The sequence below is a fragment of the Scylla paramamosain genome, chromosome 38, assembly GCF_035594125.1.
Source record: "Scylla paramamosain isolate STU-SP2022 chromosome 38, ASM3559412v1, whole genome shotgun sequence".
Taxonomy (NCBI): domain Eukaryota; kingdom Metazoa; phylum Arthropoda; class Malacostraca; order Decapoda; family Portunidae; genus Scylla; species Scylla paramamosain.
This window is the reverse complement of record NC_087188.1, coordinates 6,867,257-6,890,903: the sequence shown is the minus strand read 5'-3', so window position 1 is coordinate 6,890,903 and position 23,647 is coordinate 6,867,257. Positions and strand designations below refer to the sequence as shown.

General features: G+C 40.2%; 1 protein-coding gene across 3 annotated transcripts; it reads left to right on the top strand.

The window, feature by feature from the left end:
• The first annotated feature begins 253 nt into the window (after nt 1-253).
• Nucleotides 254-23,647, top strand: LOC135091650 (uncharacterized). 3 transcript variants are annotated; one of them, XM_063989461.1, is made up of 15 exons: nt 254-482; nt 2,895-3,185; nt 5,234-5,291; nt 6,026-6,162; nt 8,827-8,991; nt 9,121-9,286; nt 10,613-10,731; nt 10,861-11,043; nt 12,479-12,545; nt 13,509-13,640; nt 14,707-14,842; nt 15,744-15,916; nt 16,137-16,278; nt 16,724-21,979; nt 22,350-23,647. In XM_063989461.1, exons 1-15 carry the CDS (start codon nt 267-269, stop codon nt 22,354-22,356), a joined length of 7,248 nt encoding a protein of 2,415 aa, XP_063845531.1. In that variant the 5' UTR covers nt 254-266; the 3' UTR covers nt 22,357-23,647. The 3 variants fall into 3 exon arrangements, with proteins under 3 accessions (XP_063845531.1, XP_063845530.1, XP_063845533.1); XM_063989460.1 differs by having other exon boundaries at nt 254-524; XM_063989463.1 differs by lacking the exons at nt 254-482; nt 2,895-3,185 and adding an exon at nt 7,642-7,712.

Below are 23,647 nucleotides of genomic sequence, written 5' to 3'. Positions count from 1 at the left end.
CAAAGTCTTTACCATAGCCATCCATCACATCCAACAAACTTTGAAGCTCATCTGCCGATTCACTCATAACAACTACGTCATCTGCATAAAGGAGCACACATACTTTATCATTCCCCACACTTATCCCTACATTCATTCTTCTCATCCTGGCTGCTAGCTCCTCTGTATACAGGCTAAAATAATCCCACTGGTGTCTGTAAATGCATACAAAGGAACTAGGTATATAATAGCCATGAAATTTAATACACTGATGTTGACTAAATTAAATGCAAAAATGTAGAAATCCACATCCCATTCAAAGAGTTCCTTGCGCCTTAGGTCTTGGTCTGAGGTGTTTAGTGCGCCGTTCAGGACGCGGAGCCGCAAGTTCAGTCTTGTTTTGGTCAGAGTTTGGCGGGCATGGCCTGCAAACACTTGTTCACTACAAAATGAGCGAAATACTTACCAGGAGGCGATCCAGATACCAAAACATAGCTTCAAATGTAAGGAGTGATGGCCCTGATGTGCATGGAGCAAGTGTCAAGGTTCGTGGTTGTAGACCAAGGAAGCTTGCTTGGTGTAGATGTTAGAGGGTCGTAGTGCACGATGCCTGGCCCACTCTTATAAAGACACTTTTTTTTTATGTGGAGGATAGGTAGTAATAGTTAGATAAGCGTCATACAGGGACTATTACGTATAGAGCTGATGGCTTATTGTAGCTTTCCTTATTTTCTTATGTTCCGTGACGTGTTTACCCCCAGCAGCGGTGGTGTGTTGGTGCCGCGCTTCACCTCGTGCTCAAGGCAGCACTGAGCGTGACATTGCTGGCCTAAGCAGGTACACTATACTGGTGTAGAATTGTGCTGTGAAGATGATAATGCCAGGATTTGTACATTTTTGCCTTTAATTTAGTCAACATCAGTGTATTAAATTTCATGGCTATTATATACCTAGTTCCTTTGTATGCATTTACAGACACCAGTGGGATTATTTTAAGATAATATGGAGATAACCTTTGCCTCTCCTTCTAAGGTTAATACTTACCTATTACATAGAATTAAGGTTGTAGAATATTGTGCAATATATATTGACTTCCAGAAACTTGTTAGAGCAAAAAAAAAAAAAAAAAAAATAGTAAAAGGATAATAAACTGACACATCCCAACACCCTCCCCTGCCAAGTGCTTGAGAGTCACTGCTGGCCGCCTGGCCGGCTGCCGGAGCTGTGCAGGACAGACCAGAGTTGGCCATTATGGGAATCAGAATACTTGGTTATTTGAAGTTTTTGTTTAATTATGAAGAAAAAAATAAAGGCAAAGGTTAGTTTAGGTTAGGTTAAGGTTAGATTAGTTTAGGTTAGGTTAGCGAGAACTTCAAATAATTAAGTATTCTGATTCCCGTAACAGCTAATCCGCCCTGCCCTGCGCAGCTCTGGCTGCCAGCCAGGCGGCCAGCAGTGACTCTGTAGCACTCAACAGGGGAGGGTGTCACACAGGGATGCATCAGTTCATTAACCTTTTACCATTTATTTATTTTTTATTTGTTTATTTATTTATTTATTTTTTGCTTTAAGAAGTTTCCAGAAGTTGATATATATTGCATGATATTCTACAACTTTAACTCTATCTGATATGTAAGTATCAGCATCAGAAGGAGAGGCTAAGGTTATCTCCATATTCTCCTTATTTTAATTTTACCCCTCAGTCCACTGCCAAGTTAGCCCCACTAAATGACTTCCAACAAGGTTTTAAAAGCACTCACACTCACAAATTTATACTGGAATCCCTGGGAAGAGATGAGAGTGTGGATGCAGTCCACCTTGACTTTGCCAAGGCATATTACGACTTACACCACCAGATCCTCCTGGAAAAACTGTCTCAGCATGGAATGAAGGGCAAAATAAGATGGTAGATTCAGTTCTTTCTAATAGGAAGGTATCAAGTAACGTGTGCAAGGGGCAGCATCAAAAAAGGTACACTATAAGAAGTGGAGTCCCCCAAGGTAGTATTATGGGACCAATCCTCATTGTTATTATGATTAATGACAACACAGACATAAGAAGCTCACTCCTGTCTTTTGTGGATGACATCCAAATTTTCAGCCTCACACGTCACAGAGATGACATGTCAAAGTTACAAGAAGACTTTGAGAAAATCTGCTAGGCAGAAGTAAATAATGTGAAACTAAATTAAGAAAAATTTGAGGTTGGTAAGTTCTGCAGCTATAACACTTTCAACACCTCTTTTGAAGGACCAAATGGCACAAGCAGAAAACAAAAGATGAGTCAGAGACTCAGGAGTACAACCATCAAATGATGCCTCCTTTACTATCACACTGAAAAATAGCAGGAAAGTGCAGACAATTAATGGGGTATTTGCTGAGAACATTTAGCACAAGAGGCAACACAGCCATGATCACTGTGGAAATTAATAACCTTACTTCACACTGACTACTGCTCCCAACTCTGGGCCCTTCACAAACAAAACACATTGACACAGTTAGAGGAAGCACAAAGAATGTTCACCTCCTGCATAAGAATATCTGACAAACAAGACGAAAAAGAAGAAAATTGATTACTTGGCAAGACTCAGAAAATGTAGATTATATTCATTAGAAAGAATAGAGAGATATTACTTGGAAAATAATTGAAAACCAAATTGTCCAATCCAAAAACATGCAGCCACTTAGAAGAAGCAAGAAAAGGAAGAAAGTGTGCCCAGTCCCATCTTCCTTCAAACTGCCCCTCAAGTACCAGAAACCTCCAGCACAGCAGTATTTTCAAGAAGGGGCACCCTCCTATTTGTGTCCCTCCTGGCATATACATCTGTGATGTCAAGGGAGTGAATACAGGAAACTTCAAGAGGTGGTGTGGTTTGCTGTGGTCTTACTCAGGATAACATTGTGAACCTCTTACAGGTGGAAGAAGACTGTGGATCAGACCTTTTCGTGTCTGATGATGATGATGTGGCTGACCGTGATTATGTCCAGCCGGCACACGTCAGCAGCAGCGATGACGAACCTCTGTCACCGAAAAAGGAACGGCACAAGAGGCAGAGAGCCAGGTCTCTACTGCAGCCTTGTGTTCCCCACCTGCCAGACCATGAATTGAGTGATAAGGGTGCAAGAAATTCTCCCCGTGGCTCCAGAGTGCCTGCCGTGACCAGGGTGCCTCAGAAAGCTACTACTTCTTCAGTGGTCCCAGTCTTGGTAAATAGTTTTATGGCCATTTTCTACCACTACTAATCATTCTAAAGCCTTCTATGACAAAATACATAGGAAGAATAGCCAGCATATCATCAGTGCCCAGAGGCCATGATATAACTCCAAAATTAACTACATATTTGAGTGAAGGGAGCAACAGAACAGTGTCCTGAGTAACTGTTAGGCTTGACACACTCAGTACGGCACAACCCACTGGTGGGTCCTGAGTAACTGTTAGGCTTGACACACTCAGTATGGCATGACCCACTGGTGGGTCCTGAGTAACTGTTAGGTTTGACACACTCAGTACAGCACAACCCACAGGTGGGTCCTGGTATACTAGTCAGGTTTGCAATGTGATCCACCAGTGGGTTATAGTTCAGTGTTCATATACTTTTTTTGCAAAATGTCAGTAAAATATGTAGAATACTCAAATTATTGTGTAAAAAGCAAGTGCTTGAATTGTCAAAGAACATACTTGTAGATGTTACCATTAAATTCATAATTCAGATTACATAAATTTGATCCAAAGTTTGATCATCATCATTTTATCACTGTGAAGGAAATTATCATTATTATCAATTGTAGTTCTTATTGCTGTATTGGATATGTTGTCACAAATAAATAATTAATTATTGTAACACTTCCTTATTCTGAAAATTAAAAGAATATATGCCTTGTAAGACAAGGATGAACAGAATTTGAAAGTGGAGTAAAAAGGCTTCTCTCTTAGATATGAACTGAAAATATGTTCTTGATAGAACATATTTCTGTTCATAACTTACATTCCATTGTTGAACATTTGGCTACACACTGTCTGTTTCCTCTTGTGTGTGCTTTGTGGCAAGATGCAGGGCTTACAGTAGAGGTTTTCTGTTGCATGCCTGACAGAGTTGGCACCTACTGTGCTGTCTTTGAAACCATCTTTGAGCACTGATGTATTGGTATCATTCTGTAGCATCTGACACAGCTGTTTCTTGATATTCATTTTGGCCCTTCAGCTTCTACTAGTGTTTCCCTCTTGGGAATTCCCCAGTACTTGCCACCTTCTACCTGGCTGTAAGTTTTCATTAGAGTCGGTTTGAGTGAAAACACAGTAACAAGAGTGGCTTATGAGAAAAGTACTTATTGATTGTCCAAGCCTTTACTATTGAAGTGACAGTAAGCAACTACTGCAATACATACTTTTTTTTTTCAGGTTGTGTAGTAGCCTTACATCTGGTCTGAAATACCAATCCCTTCCTTAGTCTTGTTGTTGCAGTCTACAACACTTTTTGGATTTACAATGTGATCTTCATATCTTGATGTTTTACTAGTTGGTATTAACATGTCATTATGTTCTGGGGTAGAGGACAATGTGATAACACTCCTCTTATCTTTCCAGTGAAACACTTTGACCCTTTTTATCATTTGCATTTAGATTATTTCCTCTTTCTTTATTTGTGCTTTTGCAACCTCATTTGAAAGTCCTGCCCAAGAAAAATTACCTGTACCACAAAGATGTGTCTTTTGTGACAACAAGTCCTCTGCAAGTGTAAGTGAAGTATATAAATTGTCACCGTACAATGTCATACTCACATGAGGGAGAGGTGTCATCACTCTGACAGCTGTTGTGTCTGTAGCACCTAAATGTTGCCATCTGTCATCTTTCCCACAGTGCACCTCATAGTTCCATGTTTATCCATCTGCATTACACTGAATAATTTTTAAGTATTTAATCAGTGAGATGCTTCACTTTATACATTTTATTTTAACATGAATTGCATCTAACACAGGGGGTTGGTTTATTTCCAGATCATACTCCAACACAGGGAACTTAAAGCCTAATGCAGGGATGGGTTACAATGATGCACAGAAAAGTCTGTAATGCAGAGCAGGGTAACAGTAATGGTGGAAGTCAGTTGCACTGCCAGCCACACTGAACATGTTAAATAACTAGATTGCTATTCATTCTAGCTATTTCTTTGTTTTGTATTACTATTATTTTCAGTTAACATGTCTTGCATCAATTATTAAATGTTAGAAAACACTAATACAAGGAATACCTGTTGCAGAGTGACTCATCACACCATGAACAAGTGAAGAAGCCGAACAAATCATACTACTTAAGGGGTAAGTGATACACAGGATCAAATTGATGAAAATAAGGTGAGGCGTGAATAAGCGTTTTTTGTGGCGGCAACTTCTGTGGCTGTGACTGATTTAGTATTGATATGCACATGTTACATCTCACACTGATTAAAATTTAAAAAATTATGGCATGTTTCTTGTCATGCTAATTCAGATAAAAGTATTTTTGTTTGAAAAACACTAGTGATTTTTTTTCCATAGTAAATGAGATTAAATTACTCCTTGTCTGAAATCCAGGATATGGTTTTATATACTCTTACCTTAAAGTAACTGGCAGTCTTTCCTCTACTGGAATACATTTCCTCATGTTGGTGTCTTGATGGTCTACTACAGGACATAATTCATGGGCCACAAAAGTCACCACTACAAGTGCTACTCCTGCCTGCCTGCCCTAATTGTTTTTTTTTTTTTTTTTTTTTTTTGTATCTGAATGGGCAACTTCATTGGATTCTTCTTTATCACCAATTTTTAAACTATACTTTTTTAAGCTTTGTTGTATTCATTCTTTGTAGTAACTGAAAAAATGTGAGATGAAGAAAAAGCATGATGAGGTGTCTAGCAGTGGCATAAGAACCTAACTCCTTACTTAGACTGTGAGGCTGTGGGTGGAGTGGAGCCTAAGAATTCATAGACAAAATAAAGCACATTTACACACTTCCACACATTGAGGCTGATGATGAAGTTGATAGTAACAGTGACATTACTCTTTTTACCAGACAAGAAAAACTTCAGGTGGTCATTGGAGCTGCTTCACACTGCCGTCTGTGAGCACCGGTGGGACGACGCCTTCAGGCTCCTGCCATGTGTCATCACCCACACAGTACCACATCTTTCCCTGGAGTTTCTGTGGCGGGTGTGTGCCCTGCTTTTACCAGTAGATTCTTTGTTGTAGATGTGCTTGTGTGTATTCCTCTGTTTCAGGGTGGCAGAAGCTGTCTTACCTGAAGTGTGCCTTTTCTTGTATTAGTCTAGTGACCTTTTGCATTCTCCTTATTTTCTTACATTACTTGTATTTTAGGGCAGTTATTACACAACAGTGTAGCTGAAATAATGATCTATAGGTTCTTCTTTATATTGTGAATCCTTACTTAGTCTGAGGAAGTGTTTTTCAGATTTTCCTTGGAATGACTAGTGCTTCTGTATAAGAAATCTGTCTCTTTGTGTTGAGCGCATAACAGGCGATACAGAGGTTGTAGCATCTGCCATGGAGTTGCAACTTTTATGTTCTTTCTCTTGCCCAAAACTTCCAAACCTTGGATTGGCTCACCCTGTTCACTTGCTACACCTGACAGAGAGGTAGCCCACAAACAGTACTTGAGCCTTCCATCACATGAATCTTGATTACTTTATATTTCTGCCAGGAATCATGCCAAGACTGTTCTCCAACTTGCCAAAACTCCTTCATCAATAGCGAATGTTAAAATCTTTCTTGATCTAACTCCCCTTGTGACTTCTGGCACCTAGCCAAAAATATCTCAAATAACTTTGCTTCTTTATCTTTCCCTCCTCTTTATCAACCTGATGGTATCACTGCCATCTCATCTGTCTCTAAAGCTGAACTCTTCACTCATACCTTTGCTAAAATCTTTAGGTTGGATGATTCAGGGTTTGTTCCTCCCTCTCTTCCACTCTCTGACTACGTACTTCATGCTACCCATTAAGATCCTTCACAGTGATGTTTTCCATGCCCTCGCTGGCCTAAACCCTCGGAAGGCTTATGAACCTGGTGGGATCCCTCATGTTGTTCTTTGAAACTGCCCCTGTGCTTGCACCTTGCCTAGTCAAACTCTTCCAACTCTATCTGTCAACATCTACCTTTCCTTCTTGCTGGAAGTTTGCCTACATTCACCCTGTTCCTAAAAAGGGTAACCACTCTGATCCTTCAAGCTGTCATCCTGTTACTTTAAGTTCCTGCCTTTAAAGTTCTTTAATCTATCCTCAACAGCAAGATTCTTAAACATCTGTCACTTCACAATTTTATATCTGATTGCTAGTATAGTTTTTGTCATGGCTGCTCTATTGGTGATTTTCTGGCCTTCCTTACTGAGTCTTAGTCATCCTTTTTAGAGATTTTATAGTCTTTATAGATGCCCAGCCCTTCAGAAATCAAACAACTCACACAGGGATGCCACAGAATGTCCAACTTATGATCTCTCTAAAATTTCTGATTGGGGCAGAGCATCTTATTATTGTTCAGTGCCTCTGTAATTCAGTTCCTCCATCTATCAACTCAACACAGGCTCTCAGATAACTATCCCCTCTTTTTCAATGACACTCAACTGTCCCCCTCTTCTGCATTGAACATCCTTGGTCTGTCTCTTTGTTCTGGTAGGCTTTGGTATGGTTTCGATTAACTCTGGAGGACCTGGTAGTAGCTGGATACCACTGGCCACCACTGTTCTGGTAAGATTCATTCACCACTGTTCTGATTGAGGCTGTACACTGCTTGTATCAGTAAGATTGCTTACCATTTGTATTAGATGGATTTTGCTGCAGCACTCTTCCGGAGAGATCACTGGTTGCCTGACTTACTGGATGTTGCTGGAGATGACGTTGGCAGGATGGCTGGTGGTGGCTGACTGTTTCTCCTGTGAATATTGTTGGTAGCGTGGAGATTGTGGGTAGTGGTTTGGATTTTTTTTTTCTTTTTTTTTTTATAGGAGGGACACTGGCTAAGAGCAGCAAAAATCCAAAAAAAAAAAAAGCCCACTGAGATGCCAGTGAGTAAAGGAACACAAGGTTTAATAAGATTTCTTCTTGATTTAATGATGGACAGAGATGTACACACATGATACTAAGACACAGATTACGACGGATGTGATGGTGCTTGATTCTCTCTCTCTCTCTGAAAACTTATTGTCTCTGATCTGAACTCTGATGGACTGAACTGAACTGATGTGTTCTCTCCCTGGAACTCTCTTGAACTACCTGTACAGGCTCTATTTATGTGAAAGAAATGTATCAGGATTCAGAATCTGAGATGAAATGACCAATGAGCTGTCTCTAAATGGGGTGAAGGGACTAATGGCAGAGTTCGTTATTCTGGCCATTAACCAGGGAGGACAACAGGGGGGCAATGCAGGTGTTTTTGCTAAGGACTGGCAGGAATGCAGGGAAGGTGTAGTATTCCCTTGAGAGGATGATAGAGAAAAGGTTAAAAATACATGAGGCTGGCCACATTGGCAAGTGGAATTAAATATATGAATGATGAATATATATAATAATAATTGTTATGACTGATGCAACTGATACATCTTATTTATCTGAACTGGAAACTTCACATCTCATCTCTAACTAAAACACCTTTTCTGATGTTCAGCATTCTGAGCTGTCCCTGCCAGTTTTTCTCATCTCCTTTCCTCAGCCATTCATCCCTTTTTCTGGTAAACTCTGGAACTCCCTACCTGCTTCTCTCAAGATGACTATGCATGCATGCATGACAACCATTGTAGTCTTGTGTACTTAGGGAAAGGATGAAGTTAATTGTGTTCCTCTCATATTGACCCTTTGCTTACAGGTGACGGATGTCATCACCAGAAATGTCCCGAGTCTGTCTGTGAATGACAGAAAAAAATTCAGGTCCATTCTTCATGGCATGAAGTTAAAGACATCAATGTTTCTTGACATTTTATCACAAGATCTTGGAGAAGCAACGGACAGAGATGCTGATGAACTGTTGCAGGTTAGTAAACGTCAGGCTCTTTCAAGACCTGCAAACTGAAGTATTGACTTGTAAGTTGCTGGTGTAATTAGATTAAAATAATATGACTATGTAATATAGTAGGAAAGAGTAATACTTGCCAATACACAGATGATTGAGGACATCCAGAACCAGAGGCAGCCTCCGGCACAGGGGATTGAGACCAGGACAGGCAAGCGCTTCAAGGCCCTGTCTGATGGCTACATTGGTCTAGTGCATTACCACCGCTGGAAGAGCTCCTTGCTGAATGCCATGTCATTCTCCCAGGCACTGGACGGTGAGCCCAAGGCAGGAAGTGGAGGGAGGCATCTTTCTTAGTAGTGGAAAGAAGGAAAGAAACAGAAACAGAGGGACTTCAGGGTTCACAAGTGAAAGGAATGAAGGATTGGGATTCTCAGTTACTCATGTGTTAGTGAAGGAAGTAGAATGGGTGGAGATGAATAGAAAGTCTTGTGCAGCAAGACCACGGGAAGTGAAGGCAAGCAGTTGCCAGGCTCAAAAAGGCAGTAACCATAGATATGATAGAAGGTAGGTAGCAAGAAATGCAACTTTGTAGTGAAGTGTGAAGGTTTCAAGACAATCACTTACAGCAGTTACTGGAGGTGAATTGATGAGGTGCAAAGTTTTTGACTATTGTGCTTAGCAAGGTTGTGTGAATGGAGCCCCTTCATGCATGGGATGCATGCCCCATACAAGGACAGATAAAGGGTCCTGTATAGAGTTAGCATCTCTAAGAGGGAGGAAAGTGGCAGAGGCAATACAGAACAACTAACTTCAGGAAATTGTTTCAGCAAGACATGAAATGTGGAATTTCCAGTTGAGACTTTTTGTAAATGATAGTCCAAGTTTGTTCATTGTAGGGCAAGGGAGTAGCTGAGTGTCACGGTGGAAAAGGGGATATTTCTCTGGGAGGTTGTGTCAAGTGGATAGATGAAGGAATTGAATTTTTTGAAGGCATTGAACAACACAAGATTTGCCCTGTCCATTTGGAAATTGTAGAAAGATCACAAATTAGAGTTACTTGGCTTTCCCATGTGAAGTTTTTAATTGAGGTTGAGTTGGATGTTTGGCATAGTATATTGAGAGATGTATGGTAGTTATCAGCATAAGGGTGGATAGGCTGAGAAGATTACTTGTCTATCTTATGAAGAAAGACAAACATGTCCTTCCACTTTCCAGGTAATGTGCCTCTCTTAGTAGCATCTTCAACTTTGCTCTTACTCATGCTCTCCCTTTGCAAACTCTTCTCTCTTCATCTTTTCAGTACATCCATATCATCTCAGTGCGTCACTTTTCACCCATTCCACTACTCTGCACCACTTGCAGAGACACTCATGCCACATCTCTTATATGAACTTATTGCTTTCACCCTCCCATATTGCCACTCAGTGTGCTCTCTCAGATAAGTAATTTCTTGATGGTTGGCATAACACTATATCTTATTTTCTTTATATTTTTATTTTAATAGTTAAAGTTTTACTGCCTTGAAATATTACACTTTTAACATATAAAGTATATAGTACAGTGTGCTAAGGAAGTCCTCTTTCTGCTTCAAAAGGAATTATTTCCTAAGAATATTATTTATCTCCATTTTAAATTGCAGATGATTCATGCTTAGTGAGCATCTGTGAAAGTCAAGGAACAGCAAACACCAGCAAGAATGAGATAGCCAGAACGGCTCACTGGTTCCTGAAGAAAGCTCTCAGTGGCCTTATTGAACCTGTGAGTTCTTTGCTGTTGTATTTCTGTTGTTATTTTCCTTCCTAGTTTTCTTTCCTTAATTTGATTCCTTTTTACATGTGAGGGGCAAGGTTAAACTGCATAAGAGAAGACAAATGGATGCCATTGCAGTGTGACTGGTTCATGCTGCAATTCCTGGAGCTGGAGAAGGAGCTGTACGGACAGGAGTCGGCCATCAGTGTGTTGGAGCGGTACAAGAGTGACCCTTGCCGTGCCCCAGCGCATCACCTCGCCTACCACTTCTACAAGAACCTGGTGCCGGGATCAGTCATGGAGCAACTAGTGGAGCTGGAGGTGCTTGTCTTCTCATTTCTCTTGGTTCCTTGGTCATTCATTTCCCTTTTTACTTTACATTGTGTGTTGTGATAATTGAATTAACAAGAGAGCAACCACAGTTAGTGCCAAGTGACTTTAGGACTCTTGCTGACATGAGCATCATATTCCACAAACTGACAACTTACTCTTCAGTCTGAAAAATTGGCCTGGAAAAAGTAAACTACATGACAACTTAATTTAGCCCCTCATATATTTTTCAGAGCCTGGAATAAATGATTCAGTGTTTGACACATTGACATAAGGAAGAGTTATATTTTGTTACTGCTCCTGGCTTTGGCTTACAAAATGGTTGTGTTTTGAACTTTTGTTATACTGAGTTGCTGTGCAATGCCTAGAAAATACACAGACCATGATGAAAGTTCAAGCTATAGAGTTTCAAAAGAATGATGAAACAAATAGAAAAATAAGCCATGCAACTGATGCCAATGTAAAGACTGTGAAGTGAAATGGTGTGATGAGGGGTGTGAGGATGTGCCTCACCACAACAGTGGTGGTGGACCAGCCCACCAAGTTTGATAACACCTTACATGTTATCAAAATATAGTTAAAAGTAAATCCTAAGCTTACAGTAAAACAGTTAAAAGAACACACTTGTTGGGCTGGTCCACCACCATGTTTGTGGTGAGGGACATCCTCGCATCACTCGTTGTGCCATTTCTTTACCAGCACTCACACATACAACTCTTTATCCTTTCCTGAAAATTTTAATTGCAAAAATCAGATTCACTCACCTTTCTCCATTCCTAAATTAAATACAAATATTCAATCTTTAGAATTCTCAAATACAAATATGAATTGTATTTATGCAAATAGAAATACATATTTGATTTTATCCCTGCTTGAAGTGTGGATTGTGCCAAGTCCGAAATGAACTTGACTCCAAGATAAGTGTTTCAGGAAGTAGCTGAAATAATGATAGATAAGATTACATACATAGGTGATATACTATATCATGTATATATATATATATATATATATATATATATATATATATATATATATATATATATATATATATATATATATATATATATATATATATATATATATATATATATATATATAATTGTACAGGTAGCTCCAAAAATTTTAGTACACATCATGGCAAGATGAAGATGACATTTGGCATGACCACACAGCAGAGCAGGAAATGTTTCCAAGGTTAGAGTAACAGGGATGGAGAAGCTGCTGGCAATGCTGCCTGAGATAGAAATACATGCAGCATTGCCAATAGCTTCTCCTTTCCAGTTACCCAAACCTTGGAGATATTTCCTGTTCCTCTGTATGTTGTGCCAGATACTACCCTCTCCTTGCTGTGATGAATACTTAAATGTCTGGAGCCCTCTGAACCAAGTGACTCCCTCACGCATTGTAACAAGTGTTTTGCTGACAGTGCATCAGCAGAGCATGTCCCGATGACCCCCTGGTGCTGGAGGAAGTGAACCTCTATCTTCACAGCTGTAAGTCCACTGCTTCTTTTCTTCATTAGCTCCTCTCATTAGTTCATTGTGCTATATCAGAGTACACCTCTGAATGTCATTTACATTTCTAAGCTATCACGTGTACCGCATTTTCTAACATATAGGGTATTATTATTTTTTTTTTTTTATCCCAGAATATTTTCTTACACCTTATGTACTGAGGGTCAGCATATTATATATTTATTCAGTACATAGTAAGCAAGCCTGTTTCCTCAGTAGCCATGTGTTGCTGTAAGTTGTGATGACACTACATTTTGTGCCACCATACTTGTTTAGAAGCAATGACAGTGATGGTGTGTACTGCTCAAACAGTCCTGACAGCTTTGTATTAGGGGCAGTAGTTGGGAGTGTCAGCAGTGCAGATTGATAATGTTAATAGGGTGATTCACAATTTTTGTGTTGTGGATTAATAATGACCTTGACCACTGGGAGGGGGTGTAGACACACATGGAAGGGCTCATTGACTGAGTTAATGTGCAGGGCACACTGTAGGAAGCAGCCTGCATCTGCTATGGTCTTGGGAATGGAGTAGGTCCAGGACAGAGAACAGTCTCATTATGAAGGGGCAAGGATGAATCAGTGTATACTGACAGGCCTGCCAAAATTAGGATATACCTTATAATTATGCTTGTGCTTCTTCAGTGTCAGAAAAATTTTATTTTGCACTTAAATCCATTGAGTTTTTGTGCTGTACTTTCTCATGTTTTATTTCTTTCACTTTTCTTTCAAACAGAGTGTGATTGAAACCTTTTTGTTATTTTTGAATATCCAGTAATGTCATCAAAATGGAATTATAAGTCAAAATAGTTCTTCAGTTGTCATTAAGAATAGAACTTAAGCTGCAAGAAGCCAGTAATCCTCAAAGTGTCAGTCTCGAAGATGTACGTGCAGCTGTATTACATGTTTGTCTGTGTATGGATGGCTTTGTGTCTTGCCTCACAGTGGAGCATGGAGGGCTGGCACTGGATAGGGCCATGATGTGGATGAGGAGTGCTGAGAGTGACAGTGGCCAGGAAAGCAGTGATGAGTGTCCTTCTCCAGGCCCCACAGATGCCTTCTGCACACTGAAGACAAGTGAGTACTGTGGTGTTTCTTGGCAGCCGGTAGGGATAGCTCTATTCTGTGGAGCTTCCTTGTGCTGCACTTACAAACTATTGTTGGTATTGGTTGCTTCATTTATTTCACAGATATACCTAAGCATGGCTTAGTGTTATTTGTTGGCATATTCATTAAAGCATGATGTGTTTTAGTAGTAAAGGTTGTCTTCTAAATGAAGAAAATATGAAGAGCAATAGTGGAATGTTTCAGGAAGTTGAGGTAGTGTGTGTGTGTGTGTGTGTGTGTGTGTATTTACCTAGTTGTACTTTATGGGAAAAGAGCTATGCTTGTGCTGTCCCATCTCCATATTTTTTAATATCCAACTTAGCCTTGAATCCATGTATACTTTCTGCATTTACTATCTCCTCATCCAGACTGTTCCATACATCAATACTTCTATATGGGAAACTATACTTTTTGATGTCTCTTCTACAAGCGCTCCTCTTCAACCTCTTCCCATGTCCTCTAGTGTCCCATGTATCCCAGACCATTAAGTTGCTCCGGCCCACCTCCTCTATTCCCTCATATGCTTTATATATCACAATCAAGTCTCCCCTTTCTCTCCTCTTTTCCAACGTTGGTAGATGTAGCCTTTCCAGTCTCTCTTCATATGACAAGTCCCTGATACTTGGTACCATCTTCGTAGCTGCTCTCTGGACTCTCTCCAACTTTCTTATATCCTTTTTCTTGTATGGTGACCACACTACTGCTGCATATTCTAGTCTAGGTCTTGTGTGTGTGTGTGTGTGTGTGTGTGTGTGTGTGTGTGTGTGTGTGTGTGTGTGTGTGTGTGTGTGTGTGTGTGTGTGTGTGTGTGTGTGTGTGTGTGTGTGTGTGTGTGTGTGTGTGCATGCATGCATGTGTGTGTGTGTGTGTGTGTGAGAGAGAGAGAGAGAGAGAGAGAGAGAGAGAGAGAGAGAGAGAGAGAGAGAGAGAGAGAGAGAGAGAGAGAGAGAGAGAGAGAATTCATGAGCACAGACATGAAGCTGATGGGGTGCCAGTGTCAAGGGGATGCTTAGAATAACAGTGAGTTCACCTGCAGCAGGGAAGGTGGAGGTGCTGATGAGGTGCCTGATGCTGCTTGTGGCAATGCTGGACTACCCAGCCCACACCTGGGACCTGCAGCCGTGGCAGAAGCTGACGCAGGTGTTGACCAAATTTTACCAGGCCTGGGTCCGGTACGTGTCTTACAGCCTTGCTTTTCTTGTAGTCTTTGAAGTGGTTGGTTAACCCTTTTATGCCTGTGGTCATTCTTTGTTGTCACTGAGCACATTATAAGGAGAGAATGAGTAGTTCATTTGACTCCTCTTGGCTACACAACTATTTAATAGACTGTTGCATATAATAGTTATCTGTAATTATGGGAAAATGATGCAGCAATGAGAAGGTTATTGATTTTTTGTTGGGGACTTCACTTGTTTTTGGTTTCCAGTGTGGAAGTTGTCAGCATCCCTGACTTCACCATTTCGAGAGGCCAGGTTATGTGTACAAGTCATCTTCAGTTGTGTCACAAGAGTAGTGAAGTGCTTCTCAGTTTTGGCTGTCACCAGGTCTATGAAACTGAATGGGTTCTTTCTTTGGAATTCTTTCCTCTTCTTTTTGGGAGAGAATTAATGGGTCTTTTCTTTTTTTCTGAATTTGTTCTTGGCCCTGGTGTGTTTTCCTTGTGCATTAAAAAAGTGTTATGGAAATAGTATGTTGTTGGTGCCATTCATCAGTGTGGGAAGGCATTAACCAGGTAGGCCCTCAGTAACTCAATGGTCTGCTGGCTTACCCATTCATCCCTATACTGTCTGTACACCACACTGCCATCCCCACAAGGCAGGCACTGTTATTCCTATTGTTATTGTCTATGACTTTATCCTTTTTCTTACAACATTTTCTGTTTAACTATTTAATTGATGGTATTATTTATTTATTTATTTATTTATTTAATTATTTATTTATTTATTTATTTATTTAATTTAATTTAATTTAATTTAATTTAATTTAATTAATTTATTCATTTATTAATTTTTGGGAGGAAAGGGTGATAAAGGGTCTTCTTATTGTTATTCCTTATTATTATTTATTGTGCAGATGTTGGTTCTGCTTGGCCTGCAGAAACACAAGGAAGAGGATACACAGACTAGCCATGACAGTGGTGCCTCTGTGGAAACATTTTGTGTGGAAGGAGCCTCCAGCCAACCTGCCCTTGGAGCAGGCCAGGGTCCTCTTCCATCATGTGTTTGTTGCTTTCATATTTAACTACAGTGAGTATTGGCTGTGTTGTGGTTACTGCAGGACTGTCACCATCCTATCACCCACCACTTGCAGGTTAAAGGAGAGTGTGGAGTTACCATTGTGTGTGGTGCTTGTATTGTTGTGGTGGTGGTGGTGGTGAGTTGCTTGTGAAAGAGGTGATGTTGGTGAAGATATTGGTGATGATGATGGTGATGAGTTCTGATACTAATAAGTTTCTTTCGTTACCAGATGAAGAGTACATGAGTCACTCCCTGTCTGTCCTGTGGGCGAGTGGTCACTTGCAGCTGAGGGAAGAGCTGATGAACCTCATAAACTTCCCAGGAGCTTTCCTTAGGCACTTTAGCCTGCTTGCCAAGAAGTATAGGAAAAGGTAATGCTATGTCTTTTGCATTCTTGACTGATAAGAAAACAGAAGACAATGGTAATCTGAATAAATATCATGACTCTCTGGATTGTATCTGTTCTCTGTTATGATGTTATAAATGGGCTCATATCTTGTCACCTTTACAACAAATTTGTCATCATTTATCATTTTGTCTCTCTTTCTTCATTTCTGGCCTATTTTTCTGTCTTTTTCATTTCCTGTGCTCTTACATTTTCTTTATTTCTTCATCTTCAATGTGTTTTGTTGCCTCCTTTCTTCATTCATTACTTTTATTAGCCTTCTGCCCTTTTTTATTGCAAGTTTTATCTCTTCCTTTCTCCATGACCCAGTTTCCTCTTAAAAACATGCTTGAAGGTGACAAAAGCTAACTAAAGGAGAATATGAAGCCCATCTTTCAAGTAGTGACATAAATATTTCCTTTTTGTTTCAGAGTGGAAGGCATTTCACTAAGGTTTCTGAGCCAAACTGCATCCCAAAATAAGAGGGCCATCCAGCAGAACCAAGAGAGAACACAGAACACATCAGAGGTTGCGACCATTACTTCATCTCAGGACCTGGACCAGGAGACTCAAAAAGAAGGACTGCATGACTCGGAGTGTGAGGGAGATCTTACACAACTTTCACCATTTAAGGATTCTGCAATCCATAACATTTTGAATGAAGAAACTGGATTGTCACCAAAATCTCTGAGAAACATTTTTGAAGCATCATTTGAAGGAGATTTTCTCACCAGCACTCAAACCAAAGATGAGAGATGCAGAGACCAGAAGAAACTTGTAGAGAATCCTGAATTGAATGGTACTTACATAACTTATCAGGAAATCAATAACAAATTTGCCTCAGCATCTGATGCTCTAAAGACTAAAGATGATCATACTCAGAGCAAAATAAGAAAATGTGAAAGCCCTCCCAATGTGACATCAAAAAGGAAAGATTTTGGTGATTGTACTGAATCTAGTGATAAAGTAGATGGAAAACAGGATTCCATTGAAAGTAAGAAAGATTCCGAAAGTACATCTGTGAAAGCTAAATCAGGAACACAGAAGGAGAGCAAGCTTCCTCAGAGAAAAGAATCAGTGCCCCAACCTGCTGCTCTACCCACAAGAATCAGACTAAGTAATAGGAGATTATATCAGTCATATAGCAAAGGCACCACAACAATGAGCAACAAAACAATGCTGGATGCAGATCAAAATTGCTTGCCAGAGGAAGGCACTGGTACCATCTCTTGCTTGACACATAGACTTGGCAGTGATAGAAGTACTGTTGATAGACAGTCTGTTAATTGTCAGGAGGAGACAGCCCATGAAGTCCAAGGAGCAGAAGACAGTTTCCTACAGCTAGAGGGGAAGGAGGAACGTGGTAGTTGGAATGAAGCTGAGAGCACTTGTGTAGAAAATCCAGAAAAGAAAAAATTGCTCTTTGATGAATCCCTGAGCACAGATACTAAGGTGACAAGGCATGATGTGAATATTACTTTGGAGACAAGTGTGAGAAATACTGAAGACAGAAATGAATGTTCTATCTCTTCCTCAAGCTCTGCACAAAATGTACCTGACACCAGAACTTTCTGTCATGTTAGTGAACTAAAAAGTGACAGACCAGAATATAGTGCAAGTGGTGGAGATAAAGAAAAAATAAATGAAAAAGACATCAGTACAAGAAGTGATGAAGATAGTGCAAAGTACAAAAGTGACAAACATGAAGATTGCAAAAGTCGCAAAGACAACACAAAAAGAAGCAAAAGTGAAAAAGTGAAACACAAATTGAAGAATTGCAAGGACAATACAGAAGAAAAGGATAAACAAACACCAGAATCCAACACAAAATCAGTATGTCAGCATATTGATAAAAACAAATATCAGGATCTAAATAAATCACATGTCAAAGGAACAATAGCTAATGAAGACTCACTAAGAACTCCAAACCAGACTAGATCCAAAAATGACATGAAGTATATAACAGTTGTCAGAGAAACGGAAACCCAGTCACATGATGAAGTAAGTGATGATGCTTTCCAAATAGTTCCAGAAACCCAGAGTCAGATGGACACAAGCATCAACATTTCCACTGAAGACAGACACTCTGACAAGGCTCAGCAAGAGGAGGATGAAGTAGTTCACAGAAAACAGAATGAAGCAGTCCAGGAGAAAGAGAATGATAAAACAAAAGGGAAGCAGAATGAAGAAGTTCAAGGGAAAGACAAGTCAGGGGAGCGACAGTGTGATGAAACAGATGTAGGAAAACAGACAGAATCAATCCGAGAAGAATGGAAATCTGAGGAACAAGTGCTCAGTAGTATTGGTCAAGGAAGACAGGGAGAAGTAACTTTAGAAAGTTTGGAAATTGATGTAGGTAGTGTCTTCAATCAAGAATACTCCCACAGCTCCCTTAGTAGCCTTACAGCAGGCCAGAGGGAGAGGGGGAGCACCTCCTCCCCTGATGAGCCTGCACCAGTGAGTCAGTGTGGCCAAGGATTCTTTTTAACACAAGAGAGAGAATCTGGTGAGGTTTTGCTGTCACTAGATGGCAAAGAGTCAGGAAGTCAGAAACCAGAACATGGGGATATAAAAGTGATTACCCTGGATGAGCTAGAAAAATTGGATTTGGAAGATCTGGACTGTAATCTGCTCAGGAGACTGGCAGAGCAACATTACAGTGAGTCCATTAAAAGTGAAGAAAATTCCTCAGAGGTGCAAAACTGGCACTCAGACAAAACTCCAGATGGTTTATTGGAATCAGTGTCAATGCACCAAGACCCCAAGGAGGGTTCCAATGCCACCACTTGTGTCACTGAAGAGGAAACATTGCTTGAAGCTGAAAACTGGGTGCAGGTCCAGAGGAAACCAGATGAACCACAACAAGAATCTCCATCTGAAGAAAGATGTAATTTACAAACAGAAGTGCAGGATTCTGAGGAGAACTCTTCAGGTTCAGAACATAAATCGCTTAAAAAATCATTAGATAAAATTAAATCTACAGCACAAAAAGTCCTTGAACCAGAGACAGTTGCCCCAAAAGAACACGGTACAGACAGTAAGGCTTTACCCAAAACAACACAGGCTTTTGAGCGGAGGATCCCCACTAACAAACACGATGGAACGTTGCCACCCCAGGACGGCCAGCTGCAGACTCCTTCCACCAGACACCCTAACATGCCTTGGTTTATGCTGCATGTGGAGGATCTGCCAACTCCTTCCATGCAGGATATTATCAAGCACTCGGACACCAGCACTCCCATCACATCAGGGAAGCAAAGGCATAGGCCATCAGGCACCCCAAAAGACACAAGGGGCTCTACAAAACATTCCCGGGTGCCCCATTATCCTGCATCATGGCTTGAAGGTTTGCCCCTCCCAGGCACTGGCAACAACACCCCCAGCAGAAAGAGCAAGGACATTGATGCTCATGAGGCAAAATTTAAAATTCCAGAGGGTGTGCTGTCCAGTGCTTCAGTAACAAGGAAAGCATCAAGGAAAAGCAAGAAGATATTGAGAGACCCTGAGGTGGAAAATCCTGATGCTGCATTGTCTGGCACATCTAGAGGAAAAACAGAGAAATCATCAAGAAAAAGAAAGAAAAAAGTTTTGGCGTATACAGATGAAGGAATCATAGATGTGAAAGGTTTGGAAGACAATATATCACTGTGTGGCAAAGACAGAGAAGAAGGTGCTGAACCTGGAATAGAGACATCAGTGCCCATAATGGAAGAGGCTGAAATGATTGACAGCAAACAGGAGTCTGAAACAAGAAATGATGTGTGTACCTCTGTTACAGATGGGATGGATGATCTTCCCATTCCCAGAGACACAGAGGCTGGCTTGGAAGTATCACCTGAGAGGGACACTTCATCAATGATTGAAACTGACATGAATATTTTGGAAAGTGATGGTCAGCAGTGTGTGCAAGATATTCATTATGGCACAGACACAGATGAACTGAAGGATCTTCCACCCAATAATGAAGACAAAGGAGATGGTTTGGAAATCAACGAAAATGTTTTTAAAAACAACAATCATCACTCTGTGTGGGAAGATTTTCAACATGCCACTCAAGCTGAATGGTTTAAGGATTTGCCACTCCCTAATGTTTTAGTAATGTCACCTGACAGAAATGACACATCCAGCCTTAAAACCAAAAAACAACACTCAGAAAGAAGAAAGAGCAGTTTTGGAGTCCCAGTAATGGATTGGATGAAAGATTTATCACTTCATTGTGAAAATAGACAGTCTAAGGCACAAAGAGATGTCACACCAGTACCTGAAACCAGATATCCCACACTGACAACCAGCAAGCACCAATTCAAAAGTAAAAGACGAGAATCTTTATTGAATTGGACTGAAGGTCTCCCTTTTGATATTGAAAGTATACTGGCTGGCTTAAAGAAACCACTTCATGAAGACAACACATCACAGGTTGACAAGGCAGCTTTATGTACCAATCAGTCTGTTGATGAGGAAAATAATGAAGACCAAAGTGTGACAGGTCCACCAAGCATGAATGATTTAATGTACAATAGTGAACAAGAGGAAGAGACTCATGAGACATCACCTCATTCAAAAAAACAAATTGATCAGGGAAAGGAAGCTCCATCAAGGAAACGTACAAGAGCAGACAGGATATCAGCCACAGAATCAAACACTGACATTACTGGTGAGGGACAGAAACCAGAGAGCAAAAAAGAGGCTGACAGAGTTGAGAAAATAAAAAAGAAACTGAAGAAGAAAAAGAAAAGTTCAGATGAAAGTCCAAGCCACAGTAAGGTGACAGGCTCAAGTCCTGCTACAACTCAAGAGGAAAGTGTCAGAGGCAGCATCTTGTCCCCTGTCATGAAAGATGTTCAAACCACAGAGAGTGAAAGTGTCAGAGAAGGTGAATGTGAGAAAGGCGAGAGAGACTGTAGGAAAGAAAAAAAGAAAAGAAAGACAATCCAAGAGAAGAGTGAGAAAGGGAGTAGTGGCATGAACCTAAGAAACATGAGGCATGAGGAGTGTGAGGGAGAGACTAGTTATTATGGTGCTAGTGAAGATATGAAAGATGGAGGTAAAAGAAAAAAGAGAAAGACTAAGCAAAAGGAATATGAGAAACAAAGCACAGATAACAACCAAGAAATTTCTGGAAATATCAGACTTGAGGAGTATGAGGAAAAAAGCAGTTATTTTAGTGTGAGTGAGGAGGATCCAGAATTGAAAGCAAGAAAGCATGTGAAAGACAGTCCATATAAAGTAGAAACAGTTTGGCATTCTAATTCAGATTTGACTGTGACGACTTCAAAACGTAAACAAGCTGACTCAGACAAGCGGGAGTTGGCTCGACATGGCAGCAGGCATAGCAAGAGACAGAAGCTGGAGAGCAGCAGACTTGGCAGTGAGTGTAGCACGTCATCAGATCGTAACTTCAGCATCACCGTCTGCAACCAAATAGAGGGGCTCAGCAACATAAGAATCACCCTTAGCCACAGCCCTGCGAGTGACAGCACCACCTCCACGGATAAAGGGATTAAAGTGGAGGTCCAGTTCTCCAACCAGAACTCTGTGACTGGAGGTGCAGGAGAACTGTGCACACCTGTAGCTGGCCAGGATGACTCTGGTAACCTGAGACAAAGCGTGGAGTCACCAAGGGTCCCCACCCCCCACAGGAGTCCAGCAAGTGCAAGAAAACGGAAGCTCTTTGGGGATGATTCATCGTAAGGGTCAGGCTACTGAGATTATTATTTCTGTAGCTTTAGTTGGGCATGAGCAGTGCTTATATAGAGAAAGTGAATCTTTTCCTTTCCCCTCTTTTTAAGATGCACCTTATCATTCTGAATTCAAAACATGTAATGCTTCATTTGATTTATTTTACAATTTTTGGTCTGTACATCCTTGCATTGCTTTCCATATACTGTCTGTTTATTGTGTTACAGTTAGTGCATTTGTAACTATTGCATAGACCTTCATATTATGATGTGCAAGTTATTAACTATGAAAAAACTTTAGTGAAAGCAAACATTTAAAATTTTAGTTTAGGGATTTCAGTTTGGTAGCACCAGTGAGTCACTGCTGCTTTGTTTTCAGCAACTGAATTATCATGCTGGGCACCGCTGTGCATCTCAGCCTCCACCAGGCCTGCTGTCCTGCTGTGCCAGGAGCCACCTGCCACACATTTGTGGTGGTGACTGTGTTGCCTTGCATTACTTCTCAACTGTGGTGGTGTTTTTTGTCATTGATCCACCCCAGTTTGTTTACTGACATTTTTCTTTTATGTTTCATGTTCTCAAATCTTCCAGTGCAAGAATTCAGTTGCACCAATTAGAGATTTGTGGTCTTAATTTTTTTCTTTTAAGAATTTCTTGTGTGGTGTTTTTATTTTATTTTATTTTATTTTATTTATTTATTTATTTATTTATTTATTTATTTATTTATTTATTTATTTATTTATTTATTTTTGGTTCACAAAATGTTCTCATTGTATGTGCAGTGAGAGGAGGCAGGTATGTGCCTCCTCCTTTGTGATGCTTATGTGTGCCAAGGTGTTCACACCAACCTCAGGGAGTGTGATAGCCTGAATGTTGAGGAAGGATGAGTCAGGGATATGTGATGGTGCTTCCCCCATTATGTCTAAGGTCTGCAAATAAGATATGTCAGTAATGTTATGTATCAGTAACAGGAATCAAAGGACACTCATCATTATTCTGGAAGTCTCCATAGTAGATAATATTTATTTACTTTTAGAGAGATGTAGCAGTAAAGAACGGAACTGTGTTGTGGTAAAGGTGACCAAGTGTGACACCTTCAGATAGCACAGCTGCCTGGACAGAAGAGGAAGGGAGGTGATGGGGAAGAGAAAGGTGGATTGGATGCAGTGGCTGTGAGAAGATTGCCTATTGAATGTGGGGTGTGTTTTGAAATACTGAAGCGAGAGAGAGAGAGAGAAAGAGGGAGAGAGAGAGTTGAAGAAGTGTGTTTAAGTGGATGAAGACAGCAGGAAGCTTCTCCCTTGTGGTTGCCACCTTGCTGTCCCTAAGTGGGTTTCAGAGTACATTATATTTTAATTTTGATCAATGTTGAATTTAATTTGTTCATTTTATTTTTTGTTATTATTGATAATTATGTACAACTGTATATTCAGTTACTGTGCCATAAAGTTTCTTAGTAGGTTTCAGAGTACATTATATTTAATTTTGGTCAATGGTGAAGTAAATTTGTTTATTTTATTTTTGTTATTATTGATCATTATGTACATATGTATATCAAATTTCCGTACCTTAAAGTGCGAATATAATTATAAATAATTTCCTTGCAAAATAAGTTGGTGTGTGTTTTGATATTGTACCTTTAAGGAAATATATTAAAGTTTTATATTTGTAAACCAA

Excerpts from the sequence above, each read along its gene's own strand:
- LOC135091650 (XM_063989460.1), top strand. The coding sequence starts at position 267 with ATGCAAAAATGTAGAAATCCACATCCCATTCAAAGAGTTCCTTGCGCC. Across the intron at positions 11,044-12,478 it reads AGCAACTAGTGGAGCTGGAG|TGCATCAGCAGAGCATGTCC; the intron begins GTGCTTGTCTTC and ends TTTTGCTGACAG. Across the intron at positions 12,546-13,508 it reads GAACCTCTATCTTCACAGCT|TGGAGCATGGAGGGCTGGCA; the intron begins GTAAGTCCACTG and ends CTTGCCTCACAG.